Source organism: Equus caballus, chromosome 31, assembly GCF_041296265.1.
Source record: "Equus caballus isolate H_3958 breed thoroughbred chromosome 31, TB-T2T, whole genome shotgun sequence".
NCBI classification, from domain to species: Eukaryota; Metazoa; Chordata; class Mammalia; order Perissodactyla; family Equidae; genus Equus; species Equus caballus.
In genome coordinates this window covers 4,226,479-4,243,352 of record NC_091714.1, presented here as the reverse complement: position 1 = coordinate 4,243,352, position 16,874 = coordinate 4,226,479, and the positions used below count along the sequence as shown (strand labels likewise).

The window sequence follows — 16,874 nt, the reverse complement described above, 5'->3', positions numbered from 1 at the left end:
TCACAGATTCTTCTACTTGAGGACAACATCCTCACACGAGGTAGGAAACAAGAATAAAGGGAGGCAAAAATCACCCAGCGAGCCAAGCAGCAGGTCAAATCCTAAAATAGGAGAACACTTGAGTCTTCTCGGGAAAGCGGGTCAACCTGGCACAGACCTGGACGTCCCGCTGCAGCCTGGGGAGCCAGAGGCGGGAGGCCTCCCTGTGGCCTGGCGCCCCACCAAGGCCCACAAGGACATCCTTTATAGACCTTTTCATGAGGTCACAGTTTCTTTTAAGAATCAGAAGCAACATTTTAAGGAGTTCTGAAAACTGCTCTGCATTTTCTTTTCTTCTTGTACTAACACACTAAGCTGAGCCTCTCATCCTTAATATAAAATCAAGACGAAAATATTACCAACGTAAAATTTTACAATTCAAGAAAATTCCCAAGTCTGATGCCTTAACACAGATCTGCTATTTCTTCTTTGGAAGAAAAGTATGGAAGGGTAACTACCTTCTGGAGCACCCATTTTACGCATAAGGAAATTGGAGTTCTCAGAAATTAAGCAGAGTGGAGATCTGAGCCCAAATTTTACTCCAAGATACATGTCTCCAGTGTACCATATTGCTTCTTGGGAATCCTTCATTCAACACATACTTAGTGGGTGATTGCTCATGAATACTCTGCTAGTCATCCAAGATATAAAGATAGCAAACCTCAAGCCTCAATGTCAAGGAAAGGCAGACGAACAGGCCATCAATTCTGGCATCATGCAGGTGCTCTGTGCAAAGGGCAGAGGGAAGGACAAGGAGCATGTGCCACAGCTACACGGCTGAATGCCTGTCTGGAATTTCTTTTAATATTTATGAACTATTGCCTACTGAAAAGCAGAAGCCAATTCAGTAATTTTTTTAAACGAACATGTCCACTACAGAGTATTAAGGAATTCCAAAAGAACATAACAAATAAAAGCGTAATTCCTCAAACTATTTGTAAAGTCTTAAAATAATATAACCCATGGGTATTTTTGTTTTGGATAAATGCAAACTAGATGTAGAGTGTTTTTGAAAGGGGTTTAAAATCCAGCCTCGAAATTCATCCTTAAGGAGATAATCACACATGGACACATTCTCACCTTTCTTCAAGTTAGAGTGAATTAAATTACAAAAGGAAAATGTAATACTTATATAGGTCTAACACCACTCAGGTAGTTAATTAAGAATATAGACCAACAATCCACAAAATTCTAAAGTAAATACATAACCAGTTGCAAAGGATAAAGTTATACATACAAACCAGATCTGAGCTAGGGTGTCCGCTGGATACTGGCCAGAGATGTGACATGCATCCTTGGCAAGGCACACACCTCACCTGAGGCTCGTTCTGCTTCCAGGGCTGTGAGCTGCTGAGCTCTCCCACTCAACTGGAGCAGCAGGGAGGCCCAATAGAAACATTCCTCTTTAGTCAGGCCAAGTGCATGTGAACAATTCAGAGACATGAGAGAACAGAGGTCAAATCTATTGGAGGTGCAGAGGCTCCATAAATGGGGAAAATGCCTGTTACAGCCGATCAAAAAATAGATTCCCCTGACTGGAAGAATTCTAATGACAATCACGTTTTATTTTAGTTCCTTCTCTTCCCAAAAATTCTTCCTTTTTATTTTCAACACATTTTCCTTTAATTTCTTGCCAACAAAGTGGAATTGCTCTAAGTCGCCAGCCATTTCCTGATATCAGTGTTTCCAGAAGCGGTACTTCCTGTAACTACAAAGAAACACCTTTCCCAGCCAAATGGATGTGAAAGCAGCCTCTTTCTTCATTTCCCTTTGCCACCCAACCATCTCCCTGCCACCTAGACAGCCCTTACAGGGGGTGCCACGCTACCTCTTCAGCAAAGACCATCTCATGGGGTTCACTCAGAGTCCAAGCAGTGGATGACACAAACAGGCTCTGGCATGGATTGTGTTCAAGGCACTGTCAACACTTCACACATACTGTCTCATTGCATCTTCAGGACAATCTTCATCTTCATCTTCACGACCTGGCAAAGCAAGCCCTCAATGCAGGCTTGTCTAACTCACCAAGCTCCATGTGACACTGCCTCGTTGATGTCTGCTTAACAAATAGACACACACACATTTCTCAACACTTTAGACTATCTGCTTTTTCTTACTGAGAAGTTGCCAGTCCCAAAGCACTAGAAAATACTGACAAAGGCCAGCAGTTTATCAACAAAGAAAGAAAAAAGGGACAAGCGTAAACTGTTGGTCTCTCGTTCCACCCACACACTCCCTCTCTGGGGCAGATCGCTATCTAATAACAGCATTTGTCAAAAGTTTAGGTCATCCTCAAATGTGCTACTGAATACCCCACTGCATTAGCAATACGGGGTACTTCCCACCACACTGTAACCCAGATCCAAGAAGTCATAATAATTTTGAACCTCAAAAATGTAGCCAGGATGTATTAAAAAATGTACCAACACAAAACAAAAAGAATTCAAACATCCCTTAGAAAACAATGACAGATCTCCTAATGATGGCCCATTTGACAAAAAGAACAGAATGGTCACAAAACGCAGAAGGTGCCAAAACTCTCCAGCTACGGTAGGATCTTAGGAGAAATGAAATTCAACTAGAGCACAAATATTAATAAAGAATAACCTATAACATAAAGACATTCCCAGTGATCTGAAAAGCCTCTGAAGGCATCTGCAGTGCTCAACGGAGTGCAAAGACTATGATTCCGCTCCCCGACCCCAGCCCCACACCCCACGCCAGGAAAAAAGAGCAATGACCATCCTTGAAACTCGGGCCGCTATGAGAAAACAGGGCTTTCAAGAAAGAAGCAGCTGTGCAAACTGACAATTTCTTCATCCCCAAGGCCCAGGGTGTGTAACAGGGATTAACAGCCTAAAGACCTCAGAAGCACCAAGGCGGGACGGGAGGAAGATTTTTAGGGCAGTAGAAGGCGGACGTTTAAGGTTACAGAAGGGTTTTCACAAAATCCAGTAACTAGGAAGGAAGTAGCAGCTAAAATAAAACCAATGGGTGGACTAGACGGAAATAATATTAAGTGATAAGACAAAGAAAAATGTCAACATTATAACCAGAACACAGGAAAATAAGCAGGGTTGATATCCCGACTAAGGGAGAAGGAAAGAAACCCACTTAGAGAAACAGTGAGTACTGACTTTAAACCCAAAATAAAATCAGGGAAAAGATCAAATATGAGGACCTAAAGAATTCAGTTCTACGACAGGCACAGCAAAAGGAACAGCTCTGTCCTTGCTCAGCTGGATGAGGGTCTCTAAGCGCCAGCCCATCCTTCATCTCCTCTGGCCAGAACAGCTTCGACATCAGCTCTGCAAATGTCTGCTGAGGAATGAATGAATGGATGAGTTCACATTGTCCCTGCCCTAAATAAAAAATCAAGTCGCTGAAACATTAGAATTATAACCCACTGTCGTGGCCCCAATTTAGTGGTACTGTTAAGAGGCAAGACCACTCGAGGCCACGGTGTCATTCCCTTGAATGTGCCAGAATGTAAAGCCCACGTTTTTCACAGGGTAGATACTCCGTTTCTTGCCAAAATGTAGTGATTTCTACCAGATGAAGCTGGCTGGGCAGCCGTCCAACAGTTTAAACAATAGTGCATATCTTAAATGCAAAACCAGACACTGTATCAGAGTCAGAAATTGCATGAAAATAGAAGTGGGTTTTTTTTTCCATTTTCAAATCTGTGCATGACGTAGAAAGGAGTCGATAAGGACGAGGGGTGTTGATGCATGCGATTTTTTTTTTTTTTAATATTCATGCTTTGACATTTTGGGATCTTGTGTAGGAGAAGTAAGTGGGAGGCAAGAGGAAGCCAGAAATCAAGTGAACAAGCTTAAAGGGGCTGAAAAATAAACTATGATCTCAATAGAAAACAATAAAAACACAACAATAGGATTACCTCAACCACAAAGTAGGGCCACTGACAATTAATTAAATGGCATATCGGTAAATTCTGACTTATTTTTAAATTTCATTTTTGAATAGGTAATAAGTTATGCCATTAAAAAAATCAAAAAATATAGGAGTCGGCCCGGTGGCACAGTGGTTAAGTTCACATGTTCTGCTTTGGCTGCCCGGGGTTCGCCAGTTCAGATCCCGGGTGTGGACCTATGCACTGCTTAGCAAGCCATGCTGTGGCAGGCGTCCCACATATAAACCAGAGGAAGATGGGCACAGATGTTAGCTCGGGACCAGCCTTCCTCGGCAAAAAAGAGGAGGATTCATGGCAGCTGTTAGCTCAGGGCTAATCTTCCTCAAAAAAAAAAAAAATCAAAAATCATAAAAAGGTATACACGGAAAGTCTCTAACTCTTGCTCTGCCATTTCCCCAGTTCTCACTCCCCTTAGCCAAGAAAGCATTGTCAACGCCTTCTTTTGAGTCCTGCTCCGTTTCTTCACGCAATTACAAACAAATACAAGTATACACTTTCTTTGCCCTTTCTACCACAAGAGTGTGTGTGCACGTGTGTATATTGCTTTACACTTTGCTTGTTGCACACAGCAATGGATCTGGAAGATGTTTAGTACGTTAGTTTCACTGCTGAAAATTTTACTCAGCCAGGCCACTAGGGAGAGAACTTTGGGGGCTTTCCAATGCTCTCTTTCCAACAATGCTGCAATGTATTAATTGCTTGCTAAGCCTTTTTTGCCCAGGTGTGAGTATATCTGAATGATAAATTCCCAGAAGTAAGAATTATTAGTTTAAAGGGTCCAAGCATTTTAGTATTGATCGACACTGCCGAATTGCCCTCTTCAGGGGCTGGACCAATTGATACTGCAGCCAGGAATGTACAAGAGTACCTGGTTCCTCACAGAATTGCCAATAGTGTGTTAAAAAGTTTAATAATGTTGGGGGCCAGACTGGTTGCATAGTGGTTAAGTTCACGTGCTCTGCTTCGGTGGCCCGGGGTTTACCAGTTCAGGTCCTGGGCACAGATGTATGCATCACTCATCAAGCCATGCTGTGGCAGCATCCCACATACAAAATAGAGGAAGACTGGCACAGATGTTAGCCTAGCAACAATCTGCCTCAAGCAAAAAGAGGAAGATTGACAACAGATGTTAGCTCAGGGCCAATCTTCCTTACCAAAAAAAACCCCAAAAACAACAAACAAAAAAGAAGTTTAATAAATTTTTGCAAATCTGACAGGTGAAAATGGGACCACGGTGTTATTTTAAATTGCATTTAGTTTATCATGAATGAACTCGAGCCTCTTTTCATTTTCTAAAGAGCCATTTACTTCTCCCTTTCTAGGCACTGTCTGTTCATCTCCTTTGACTATTTTTTATTGGGTGGTTCTTTTGCTTAACCATTTCTAGGAGCTTTCATATGTTAGGAAGGTTAGCCCTAGGCTGGGATATGAGCTGTAAATGTTTTTTCCTAGGGCAGATGTTCAAGAACTAGCAGCTGTTTGGTGCTGCTGGAGCTTAAAAAGCACCATAGACGGAGCAGAAAGGCAGGGTGGGGGAAGTCACTTCCCAGGAGCTTTACCAGAAGATATTAGGTCTTTGCTTATGGTACTTAGGGCCATAAAAAGGTTTTCTTTTAATGCAGATGAATTTATCCATCTTTTTTTGTTTCCTTTTGGATTCTGAGTCACATTTGAATTCTCTCTCCACTCCAAGGCTAGAAAGGAATTTCCTCATTTTTTTTTTCTTTCTATGGTTTCTTTTTTTATATATTTAAAGATATGATCCATCTGGAATTTATCCTGGAGGTACAGTAAAAGATATGATCTAGTTTTTTTTTTTCCTAGATGGCTCCCTAGTTGCCCCAAATGATGTATCCAACAGCCTGTCTTTACTCCTGCTATACAAGATGACAGTTTTAAAATATACTAAATTCCTTTATAGCTCTGGGTCTGTTTTCAGACTCTCCTACTCTGTGGCATTGATTTATCCATCTATTCACATGCCAGTATCACATTGTTTTAATTGTTGAGGTTTTATAACTAGGTCTTTAATCTGCCTTGAAATAATTAGATAGTCTATTTAATCACGAGACACGAAAAGTATTATCCTAAAAAGGCATGATGACGGCTGAGACAAGAATGTTTTTTAAATGTAAACTTCTGGTCCTGGGACAAAAGAAAAAAATTTGAAAATGTACGTAATCTTGATAGCAATGATGTAAAACACAATTATCAAATCTAGGAAGCCACAGTAATCAAGCCCTTTTGGAAATCATTTTAGATGTTTATTTTGGAAGCAACTAAAACTATAATACAGAAACACATAATTACATCCTGTACAAATAAGTACAACTTGAGTTCCACATACGCATGACGCTTTTTTCCAGCAGAGTGACCTGCTCTTCATGCAAAACTGCTTCTTACACAGTACTTACCAGCTTTAAAAAGTCCAAATATGCTCATATTTTTACAAATAATTCATCATATCCAAACACATGGCATTGTTTCAACGCAATAAGCAACACTTTCTCTTTGCTAGTCTAGAAAACGTTTTCATCAAAGTAAAAAGCTTTTTATCACTGTCTTAGGAAATAGAATGGAAGCATCCAATACACTCTAAACATTTATCTTGTTCTTTTCCATCAACTCCTGATCCTTGCCCCACACTGGGTTCATGATCTGAGCGACTCAGGCACCTGAACATATTGTGTTCTCGGTAACTCAGCAGCCCTGTTCATTGATGACATATAGTGTATTTGGATTACATGAAAAAAAAAAAATGAATCAAATGAAGTTTCAAGCTACGCTAACAAAATTTAACCACCACATTATTTCCTTGGTTCCTTCCTTTTAAAAAAATTAGTATTTTTAAAGGACCCTTTTGACCGTATTCTCCCACTTAAACAGCTTTGCTTACTCACTCATTAGACTTATTGTGCTTGGCAACGTGCTAGGCAGTGAGGTTAAGGAAATGACTAAAACATGCTTTCGGCCCTCAAGGAACGCACGGGCTAACGGAAGACACACACAACCGCGGACAAGTACAAGCGCCAGGATCATGGAGGTACACGGGGGACCGTGAGCAAGCCCAGGGAGCAAGGAGAGATTCCAGGGGACACGCCGCTAGCAAGTGGGAGGCAAGGCTCGCCAGTCAGAGGGGACATTGCGACCCAGGGCAGAAGTTCATGAGCTATAAGCAATTGGTCCCTAAAATACATCGAAGGAAGCGGAAGGGGCAAGAGGCAGAGGAGGTCACTGCAGACGAGTCTACAGGAGGGCGCTGAGGATCTCAGACTTCGCCCTATGGGCAACGGGTGCCATTACAGAGTGTTCTGTCCCAACTCTGCACGGCTCTACCAACTGTCATGGTTAAAATGTATCCTAAGTGCCTTTTGTCTTGTCTGTTTCCCTCATTAGACAGCACCTCCTTGAAGGTAAGGAACAGCTCTGTGTGGACATATTCATGACCAACGATTAAGACAGCAACTGGTGCAGAGAAAACACTCAGTAAAGATTTGCATGTTACATGATCTAATTAACGCTGTGCGTTTTTGCACTTCCCACCCATTCCCAATATCAAATTCAAATGACCTCCATACACAACACTTGACCATCTTTCCTTGATCCGCCACACCAGCCTTCTCTTCCACTTCTCTTCTGCGTGAAGCCCTCCCCACCACCAGATCATTCTACTTACTGTTTCCTGAATTCTTCATTGGGGTTTCTACCTTCCGTCCTGGGCGTCTCTTCTATGGGTACACTTCCCCTCATTCAGCAACCGATTCCAAATACTCTTCTTCCCCCCAAACACCACTCAAATTTCATCCTGCTGGGCAATTTTCATCAAGATGTGTGTCGAGGACTTTTAAGGTCCCTGCTCTCTGGTTCAATGTATTTTGTAAATGCAGAGTAGGTGCATTTATTCTTTGCCAGCTCTGCCCTCCAATTCCCTCCAGACACCAACAATGGATTCATCTTCCCAAACTATTGCTTCAACCACGTACCTTTCCTTCTAAAACGTTCTCACTCACACTCATCTAACTGTGGTTACTAATCCATCCTTTCCCTTCTTGGCAGGACCTCCCACATCCACGCTCTCCTCTCCTCTGTGGCCCCGGGGAGCTCATTTCCTGCTCTCCATGTCATCATTCCTCAGGGCTTGCGCTCCGGTTCCGCCCACTCTCAGGTGACCCTAGGGCTGTCCAATCAGGGGAAATGGCTAGATAGGATCTGGTGAAAACACTGTGAATTTCTCACCCGTCCCCTTCTCTCCACCTAAATACTCATCAGCGTCCACACCCATTCTTCCCACGGTTATTTCTGGGGAAACGTTTCCCTCACCATCCACAGCCTCCCACGTCCACTACATTCCACTCCTCCCACCTTCTTGAAGGTTTTGTCCCGTTCTCTTTTTCCTATTTCCTCACACTCCTTTTCCTCAACAAATAAACATTCTCAAGTCAGTCCTCCATAGGGAAAGAGACAGCTTTTATCTCCCTATAGCTATGGGACTCTCTCTCACCTTCTCTAGGGACCAAAACAGCCAGACGTATTTGTCTCCACTGACTCCTTGCCCCATTAAAAATGTGTTTCCATCTCTGCCACTCCACTCCGAATCCCCAGACAGAGTCACTAATGGCATCCTGGCTGCGGTAACTCACTTGATCTCCGGGGCATCTGGCTTCTTCCATCTCGGGCTTCCTCTCTGGAACTCCATGACACATTCTGTTCCATTTCACCTCCTCTCCCTCAGATCACTCCTTCTCAGCGGATCCCATGGTTCTTCTTTCTTCTCCTGCCAGATCTGTCTTCTGCCCTCTTGCCACTCGTACTATTCATTTCAGGTTTCCACACAGGACTCGGCTTCGACTATGATCTGAAGAGTCACAAAGCTAGATCTCTAGTCCAGTTCCCCCTGCAGATTTCCAGAAAGCCGTCTTTTCATTCATCAGACTTTTGTGGAACCACTACACTGCACCCAGCAAGTGTTTATTAACCGATTCCATCTGTATTCCCCTCAAAGTCCTCAACAGTCACGTGAAGCATCCACAGATACCCAACAGGGAGCAGACAATCCCAGGATTCCTTGATTCTCCCGTCTCGATTCATCAACGCTATGATTTCCAGACTTTATTTATCCAACTGTCTTCTTAACCTCTCCTCTAAGTTGTGCAGCAGGCATCTCAGACTTAACAGTGCCAAGCAGAACACCTGATTTCTTGCCCACCCCCAAAACGTCCCTCCTCCAGGCGTCCCCATCACGTCCCCATCACAGACAGTACAGTTCCCATTTACCCAACTGCTCCGGGTAAAATCCCTCTTGATTCCTCTGTCTTTTTACTCCCCATTTCCAATCTACCTCCACGTCTTCTACACTCTGCCTCCAAATGCCTCCTGAAGCCACATTTCCATGACCGTCACCCTAATCCAGGTCACCATCACCTACCGTCTTGACTACACTAGGCCTCCATGTATTCCATTTCCACTACAGCCCCCTAGATGCACTCAACAAACTGCAGCCAGAATGAGCATCTGAGATCATAAATCACGCGTCACCCATCTGCTTAAACCCTTCCAGTAGCTTCCCCTTGCACGCGGAGTAAGATGCAGTGTTTCCCCCTGCCTTACAAAGCCCTGACCTGGCCTGTTCACCTCTTCTGCTTCCTTCCAGACCACTGTTCTGGTGGCTCCAGCAGCACGGCCCGAATTCTGTTCCTCTAGCCTTTGACCCTCCCTCTGCCTGGGGAGCTCTCTTCCTAACATCCCCATGGCTGGCCCTGCTTGGTCATTTAGACACCAGTGGCACTGCCCCTACTCGGAGAGACCTTCACAGACCACCCAAACTACACACAGGAGCTACACAGTCAACTCTCAATCTTAATTCACCCCATAGCTCTTGTGATATTTGCTATTTTTTGTTCGTATGTTTGAGGGTTAGTGTCTATACCACTAGAGTGTAGGCATCACACAAGCAGAAATCCCCGGTACCAGTGACAAGGTCTGACACAGAGTAGGTGCTCCATTCTGATACTTCCCTTCTAATATTTCTTTTCTCTGAACAAGGAACTACCCCCCGCCCCCCACACACACACACACCCCGGACTTTCCGATCCAGAAACTAAGGAGCCATCTGCCCCTATCCTATCCAGTGAGCCAGTCCTGTTCAGATTACCTGCGACCTAGCGCTCCTGGTCTCCCTCGACTTGTCCTGAGCGTGGCTGGGTTCAAGTCCCACCTCTTCTCGTCTGGAGGATTACTCTGCCACAGATGTCAGCCCTCTGCCTCCAGTCACACGGAAGCCCAGTTCCACCACGGAAGGTGGTCTTCCTCCCGTTCTCCTTCACCTCTCTGTGTATAGTCCTTCAAAGGAGTTCACTGGAAAGGGTAACTGTAATATCCTTCCATTAGCCCACAAGAACCCTCTCTCCAGTCTCACCACCCTCTCTCCCCACACCTCACCCCAGGCTAATGGCAGGGTTTTCCCCAGGCTTCTTCTCCTCCAAGCTCAGGCTGGAAGAACCCCTCCACCCTAGAGGCTTGGACCAGCTCCTCTGTGAAACCTTTCCAGGGCCCTCCAACCAGAGGGTACCCCGTTCTCTGTCCCCAGAGCATCTTGTGCTGCCTCTGCCGGACAGTGAGCATGTGTGTAAGCTCTGCCTGTTAGCCGTGGGCTCCCAAGAGGACCAACTCTGAATCATACGGGGTTGAATCCTGGCTCCCTAGGACAGAGGCTCCAGCCCAGGAAGCTGTCATGACTGGCCTTCAATTTCGAAGTTTCTTGAAGACAGGCACCATGTTGTCGGGGGTTTTTTTGTTTCTTTTCATCTTTGAATTTCTAACACAAATATGTAAGGACTTTCCGTATGTGTGTCAACCACTGTTATAGTCTCAGGAAAAGAACCAAAAAAACAAGACAAGCCCCTGCCCTCTGGCTCTCCTGAGCTTGCCTTCTGGAGAGGGCAGACCGGCAGTAAACAAGCAGAGCAATAAATGAGCAGGAGAATTCCAGAAAGTGGTAAGTGCTACAAATAAAACAGGAGTGATGGGCATCTTCTGTTTCCTTTGTAAGACCTGGAGCTCTGGGATCCCTGTGGAGTTTTCCCAGACAGATTTAGAGAATAGATCAGCTGGAGAGTTTGATTTACATTTTAAAAGGAAATTAAAATGTTTTGAATTACAACTAAGAATTTTCCTTTTAAGGGAGAAATATTTCTTTTTCATGAAAATTATTTTTCCCTTCCTTCTCAGGCTGCATGAGCTGTTTTTAAACAAACAGAAATTAACGGTGTCATAATTGGTAAAATGTTCACCACACCATGTTTAACCTGCTTTATACTGAACAAAATCCCAATATTGGCTTAACTATATGGCGCTGAATTTTTTTCCCCATTGAGGTAGAAAAACTTTGATGTGCAAAAATTAACTAAAGTTAATATGTCAGGTTGAGATGACAGAAGACACCTTCTTCTACTGTTTCCACTGATTCTCATTTAAATTTTTAGGGACCATCTTTGTTCACGCAGGTTTTCTGAAATTAAAAGAGGAATTTTGTGAAATTAGAATTAATGAACCTAATTAGTTCCACCCAGTTTAAACAGCTTTGCCCTGTGGATTTGGATCACTCCAGCCAAAAGAGACAGAGACATCGCCATTGACACCTGGTCCTACTCAGGACCTGCATCCTCCTGGCCCGCAGGAAGAAGTCACAGCCTTGCCCGTGGTGTAGGTACCCATATGCATAGTTCAAGTCCTTTGAGGAAAGTTATTATTTTCATCTCCCTGAATTTGCACTGAACAGGTACTCAGTAATTACTTGTGAGTTGGCTGTTAATTGATTTACACCCATTTCTGTTGCTGTGTTTTTGTCCCTCTACAATCTCAGTCCCACCAGGACCGTAAAAATAAGTTAAATGTGAAGTCTAGCGTAGCTGGTATGCATTAAACACATTTGCTCTTAAAAGGGATCCCATTTATCTCAGTTTGTTCAAGGGTTGGCCACACAGTATCTTACATCTCAAGAAAGCGAGCAGGAGTGGCTAGTGAGCCATGTGGAGCATATTCAAAATCCACAATTCCTGGAAACATATTCATTTTCTGTTTTAGATATTTGAGAACTAAACAATAAATTGCAGTCCGAGGAAATATTAGCAGCCTGCATTCACAAATCTCTCCCAGCTCACTTTCCTTGCTTCCTCTCTTCCCTCCATGACCTACAGTGGTCTCCTTTTTCTGTAGCTCTTTGCGTCCTTCAGAGGGGCCGACTGGTGAAACACAGAAACATCTGTAGAGAGATGTGGGAGCATCTGTGACAGCGAGAGGTGGAAGCGACTTCCTGACTTTCCAGTGTCCTTAAGGCTTTACTCTCTGCTCAGCCCCAAAAGTCTATTGTCCACAGGTGTATCTCCTGCACTTCCCATCACAGCACCAAGTGCAGACAAGGTAAGTTGTTCCTTCCAGAAGAATGAATGCAACCCATACTGGCCTATCACAGCATCGCTTCTTTGCTTTCCTTCATACACACTCATGTGCTCACTCACACACACACACACACCCCACTGCAAGGTGGACCTCAAAAAATTCATTCTGGATGGACTGGGGCTCTCCCTGAGTAGGTAGTGTTTTCTATGCTAATCAGCAACTTTAGAGCAATGAAGTGCTGAAGTCTGGTCCCTGAGGACCAGTTCAGAGGTCTGCAATTAAAGGCAGATGGCGGATGACGTCAAACCAGGAAAGGTCTGATAGGGATGGAGAGTGACCACTGACCCCTTCCAGCGCTGTCAGTGCTGAACCTACTTCTAGAAGGATCTCTCTCCTACCGATTGGTGAACTCCCGGACCACAGCCTGGCCAGGGCAGCACCTGGCAGGTGGCAGCAGCTTTCAATAAGCTCGTGCACAACTAAGTGAATCAGTGCATCGGTGTAAACCAAAACGCAGAGCTAAAATACACAAGAATAGAACCAGGATCTTAGACCTTCCACACGTGATTTTCTTTGTGATGACGATAAAAACAAAACCCGGCATTTGTACAAGCAATAATTGGAACCAGCAACCTTCACGTGACAACTTGCTTGTCAAATGCAGAGATCCACCAAACTGAAAGGGTAAAAAGGGAACCAACATGCGACAATTAAGACACATCTGTATGCATCTGGGCATTCTTACATTCTTACAGAATCCAGAATTTTTTTTTTTTTTTTTTTTGCAAAAAGGCTCATTTTTACCGACAAATATTAGAAAAGTCTGCCAAGCTTCAGGTACTTCAGCAATTCACACAAGTGTAGCTTGTCATGCAGCAACAGACAGAAACAAGGACCCCAAAGGTGGGGACTAGAGTGTTAGAGCAGAAACTGGCTGTTGTCCTTGGAGCATCCATCCAGCCTCTTCCCATCTTTTCAGTGAGGCAGGTCCAGTAACAGATTCTGCTTAAAAGCACCTAAGTACTTGCTACCTTAGCACTGTCCCAAAGAAGACTTTTGTAGCCACTTGTTCCTGTTCAAACCCCAAGCCGCTCCCTCCGACTTGATCAGGGGTAAAAAAAAAAAACAATCCCCCACAATTCTTGAGTGTCTTATGGCTGGCCTGGCTTTTCCTGAGGCTGTGCTTCTCCTGACAGAAGTTTCTGCAGAGTAGGTGGGGTCCCTTCTGCTGGTCCTCTTCCTCTCCAGGTTCTCTGTCTAAGGAAAAGTCTGCCAGGGATCCTTCTAGGACAACTTCACCCCACCTGAGCTGCTCATCTTTACTCCACTCCATAACTTCCAGCACGATGTGCCCCCACCCCAAACAAACTGTAGTTACAACAACATACAAACAGAAACCTCATCGTTTTAGGAAAACGTGTTCCATCCCAACGCCTAAACTCCTAAGTCACCTTAGCACCACTCTCTTCCCAAAACTGTGTTTGTCAGAGGCACCGTGTGGCAGCCTTTGACCCCCGGCCCCCCACCCCACCCCACCCCACCTCACTCGCTACCAATGGTGAAAAGTAGAAGTTTATTTTTTAAGGGAGGACTTCACAAGGCAGGAGGAAGAGAACAGACAGGAACCGGGTCCTAGGCCAGGCCTGAGGCTTACCCGACACATGTCAGAACTGGCTGAGAACTCCACGCTCTCCTCTCACCTTCAATCCATGGCCAACCCAGGTCCACTTCGGTAAATAAAAATGCCCCTGCCTAATATGCCTAAGGGCTGCAAACGAGCCCCTCACGTCCTGACCACATCCCTCCTCCACTGCGGCATCTAGGAATCAACCAGCATCCTCAGGTTGGGGGCCGGGGGGAGGCAGACACCTGGAAACTGCTGTGCCCATCAGACTAGGGAAGAGTACTGGATGGAGGGGCAGCTGGGATTCCAGGGCCCACACCCGCAGATCAGGTCAAGGGGCAAGGACCAGCAGAGACCGCTGCTGGCCGGAGCCCGCAAGAGAGTGTAGGAGAGGCCGCTGGGCCACTCGGCCACGGGGGACCGACTCGCGTCCTGGAGGCGGGATCGCGGGGTCAGCAGGCCCCGGGCCGCACATGCTCGCACGCCCGGGGGCTGCGCCCCAAAGGCGCCTCGGCGGGCAGTGAGCCCGGACAAGTTCCGGCCACGAGGAGGGGCAGGACCCCCGGTGGCCGGGAGGCGCGGGCCGGCCGGGACTGAGGAGTGAGCGGCAGGTGGGAGCAGGAAGCCGAAACAGCAGCCCTGGAAGAGTCGGCCGGGAGAGGCGCCGCGGAAACGCGGTTCCCAGCGAGCAGCAGACAAAGGCTCGGTGCGCACGCGGTGGACGGTGGCGCCGGAGCCCCGCGCTCAGGGCCGCGAGCAGCCGCGCCCGACCTGGCCGGCGCCAGAGTCGCCCAGTGTCCAGTGGGCGCGACCTCCGGGCCCCCGCGGCGCTCCCACCCGCCCCCGGTCTCCCGTCCTCACCTCGCTCGCCCTCCATCCAAGACAACGGCGACCCCCTCCTCTGCGCACCGGGCGCCTCTTCCTTTAACATCTCCCGCCTCCTGCCTTCCAGCGAACCTCTGCCTTGACTATTCTACTCAGTCTTATCCCCCTCCCCCGTGACACGCCTTCTGCCACCCCTGCTCCAGCGCGCTCTCAGCCCCGCACCCGGGGCTGGGGAGGCGGAGTGGCCGTGGTCGGCCTGGGGGAGACCGGCAGCGCCTAGTCTCCTCCACCTTAACGTCCCATTGTCCTTCCTTTTACCAACCCGAGCACCAGCCAACCCCCAGGATTTGGAAAAAGAGGACTCTTAGCGGAGGTGCACCCATTTCCACCCGGCTAGTCCATACTCTGGAACAGGGTCAGGCGGGGGTCGCGGGGGGAGATCGGCCTGGGCCCCGACACAGAACCCCGGGGAACCGCGAGTGCCTTCACCTTTGGGAGCGCGTGGCTCGGGGGCCCGGAGCTGCCCTCGCCCAGCCAGGGGACTCAGCGGGCGGACCCCCCAAGCGAAAGGAAGCGCGTGTACTCGAGCCAAGTGTTCCCAGGCTAAAGAGAGAGGAGCCTGGCGTAAATGATCACAGGGCTGAGAGTATAAAGACGTGCCCGGCAAGTGTGGCCAGAAACACCACCGCGGGACCCGAGGCGGGCAGCAGGTCCTGTTCTAAACGCCCGGCTACGGGTCACCCTTCCCCCGCACGCACGCGGAGCCTGGGAAACCCCGGTGTCCCGGCGCTGACGGACGCTCCCGCGCGCCACCAAGGTGTCTCCAGCCTCCCGCGCCTCCGGAGAAGCCCGCTGGGCGCTAAACGCCCGGGGCGCACGCATCCTGCCCGCCGCCCATCGCAGGAGGTTCCCTTCCCAGACCTCCACTCCCTCCCCCCCTCCCCGCCCAAACGCGGGAATGTGGAGCCAGGCCACTTACTGGGGCTCAGGAAACACTCGGTCAACCTTCGGAAGCAGCTCGAATTATTAGAAGGTCCATCTTCCATGTCGGAGCCGAAGAGCAGCGAGGACGCGGCGGCGAGGGCGAAGCCGGCGCCTCGGGGCCGCCTCGGAGTTCGGCCGCCGCCGCCTGGGCTGGGGCCGGGGCCGGGGCTGGGGCCAGGGCAGCCCCCGCCGGCGCCCGGGAAGCCGGGGCAGCCCCCGCGGCAGGCGGCCGGGGCGAGCGCGAGCCGGGGCGGCGGCGGCGGCCGGGGCCCGGCGCGGGCTGGGAGCAGCAAACCCTGGAGCGCAGGGGAGAGGAAGAGCCGCCGCCGCCCGCCGCCGCTGCCACCGCCGCCGCGGTGACTACTGCTGGGGGGGACGCTCAAGGGAGCTGCCTCTTGTCCTCCTCCTCCTCCTCCGCCAGCATCGCCGCCGCCTCCTCGAGCTGCCGCTGCGCCCTCCCTTCCTGGGAGACGCACGGGGAGGTGAAAGGCAGAAGAGGAGGGGAGCAGAGAAGGAGGGGGCGGGGGGGGCGGCGGCCAGAAGTAAAAGGAAGATGGAGAGGAGGAGGGGACGGGGGAGGAGAAGGCGAGCGCGAAGGGAGCGCGGGCCGCGACCCAGCCGCCGCCGCCGCGCGCAGGCAGGGCGCCGGGGCCCCCAGCGGGACTGGCGCGGCCTGCGGTGGAGGGGGGCGGGCGCGGGGGCGCGGCGCGCTCGGTCCGGCCGCGGCCAGGCCGCTCGGGGGCCGGGCCCGGGCTCGCTGCGCTCCCCCCGCCGGTGGCGCTGCGCCTGGGCTCCGGGCGGAGTTTGCCGGGGCTGGAACCCGGCTCGTCTCCGGCCGCCGGCAGGGGGGCCTGGGGGCGGGGTGCGAGCGGCTCTTCGGGGCTGGCCATGGCCCTCCTCCTCGGGCCGCGGTGGGGGCAGGCCGCCGGCGGGAGGGGCGCGCCGCGGGCCCGGACTCGGCGGGCTCCGCCCCCACAGGACCTGCCCTCCCCGGCCAGTCGGCCCGAGCGTCGGTCTGGTCCTTCTTCCCGGCTTCCGCGCCCTTCCCGGCCCAGTCTTCACATCGTGTTC

General features: G+C 49.0%; 1 protein-coding gene across 6 annotated transcripts in view; it reads right to left on the bottom strand.

The window, feature by feature from the left end:
- Window positions 1–16,874, bottom strand: part of PDE10A (phosphodiesterase 10A) — a 540,491-nt gene that overhangs the window by 227,506 nt on the left and 296,111 nt on the right. The window contains exon 1 of one of the 6 annotated variants that reach the window (XM_070256508.1): window positions 15,799–16,770. The exons of 3 other annotated variants lie outside the window; for them this stretch is intronic. In XM_070256508.1, coding sequence (XP_070112609.1) covers window positions 15,799–16,693 — 895 coding nt within the window. In that variant the 5' untranslated portion in view covers window positions 16,694–16,770. Of the gene's footprint in view, window positions 1–14,855; window positions 14,941–15,798; window positions 16,771–16,874 lie in introns of those variants that run through there. 2 more of the 6 variants (XM_023633148.2, XM_070256510.1) reach the window with 2 other exon arrangements.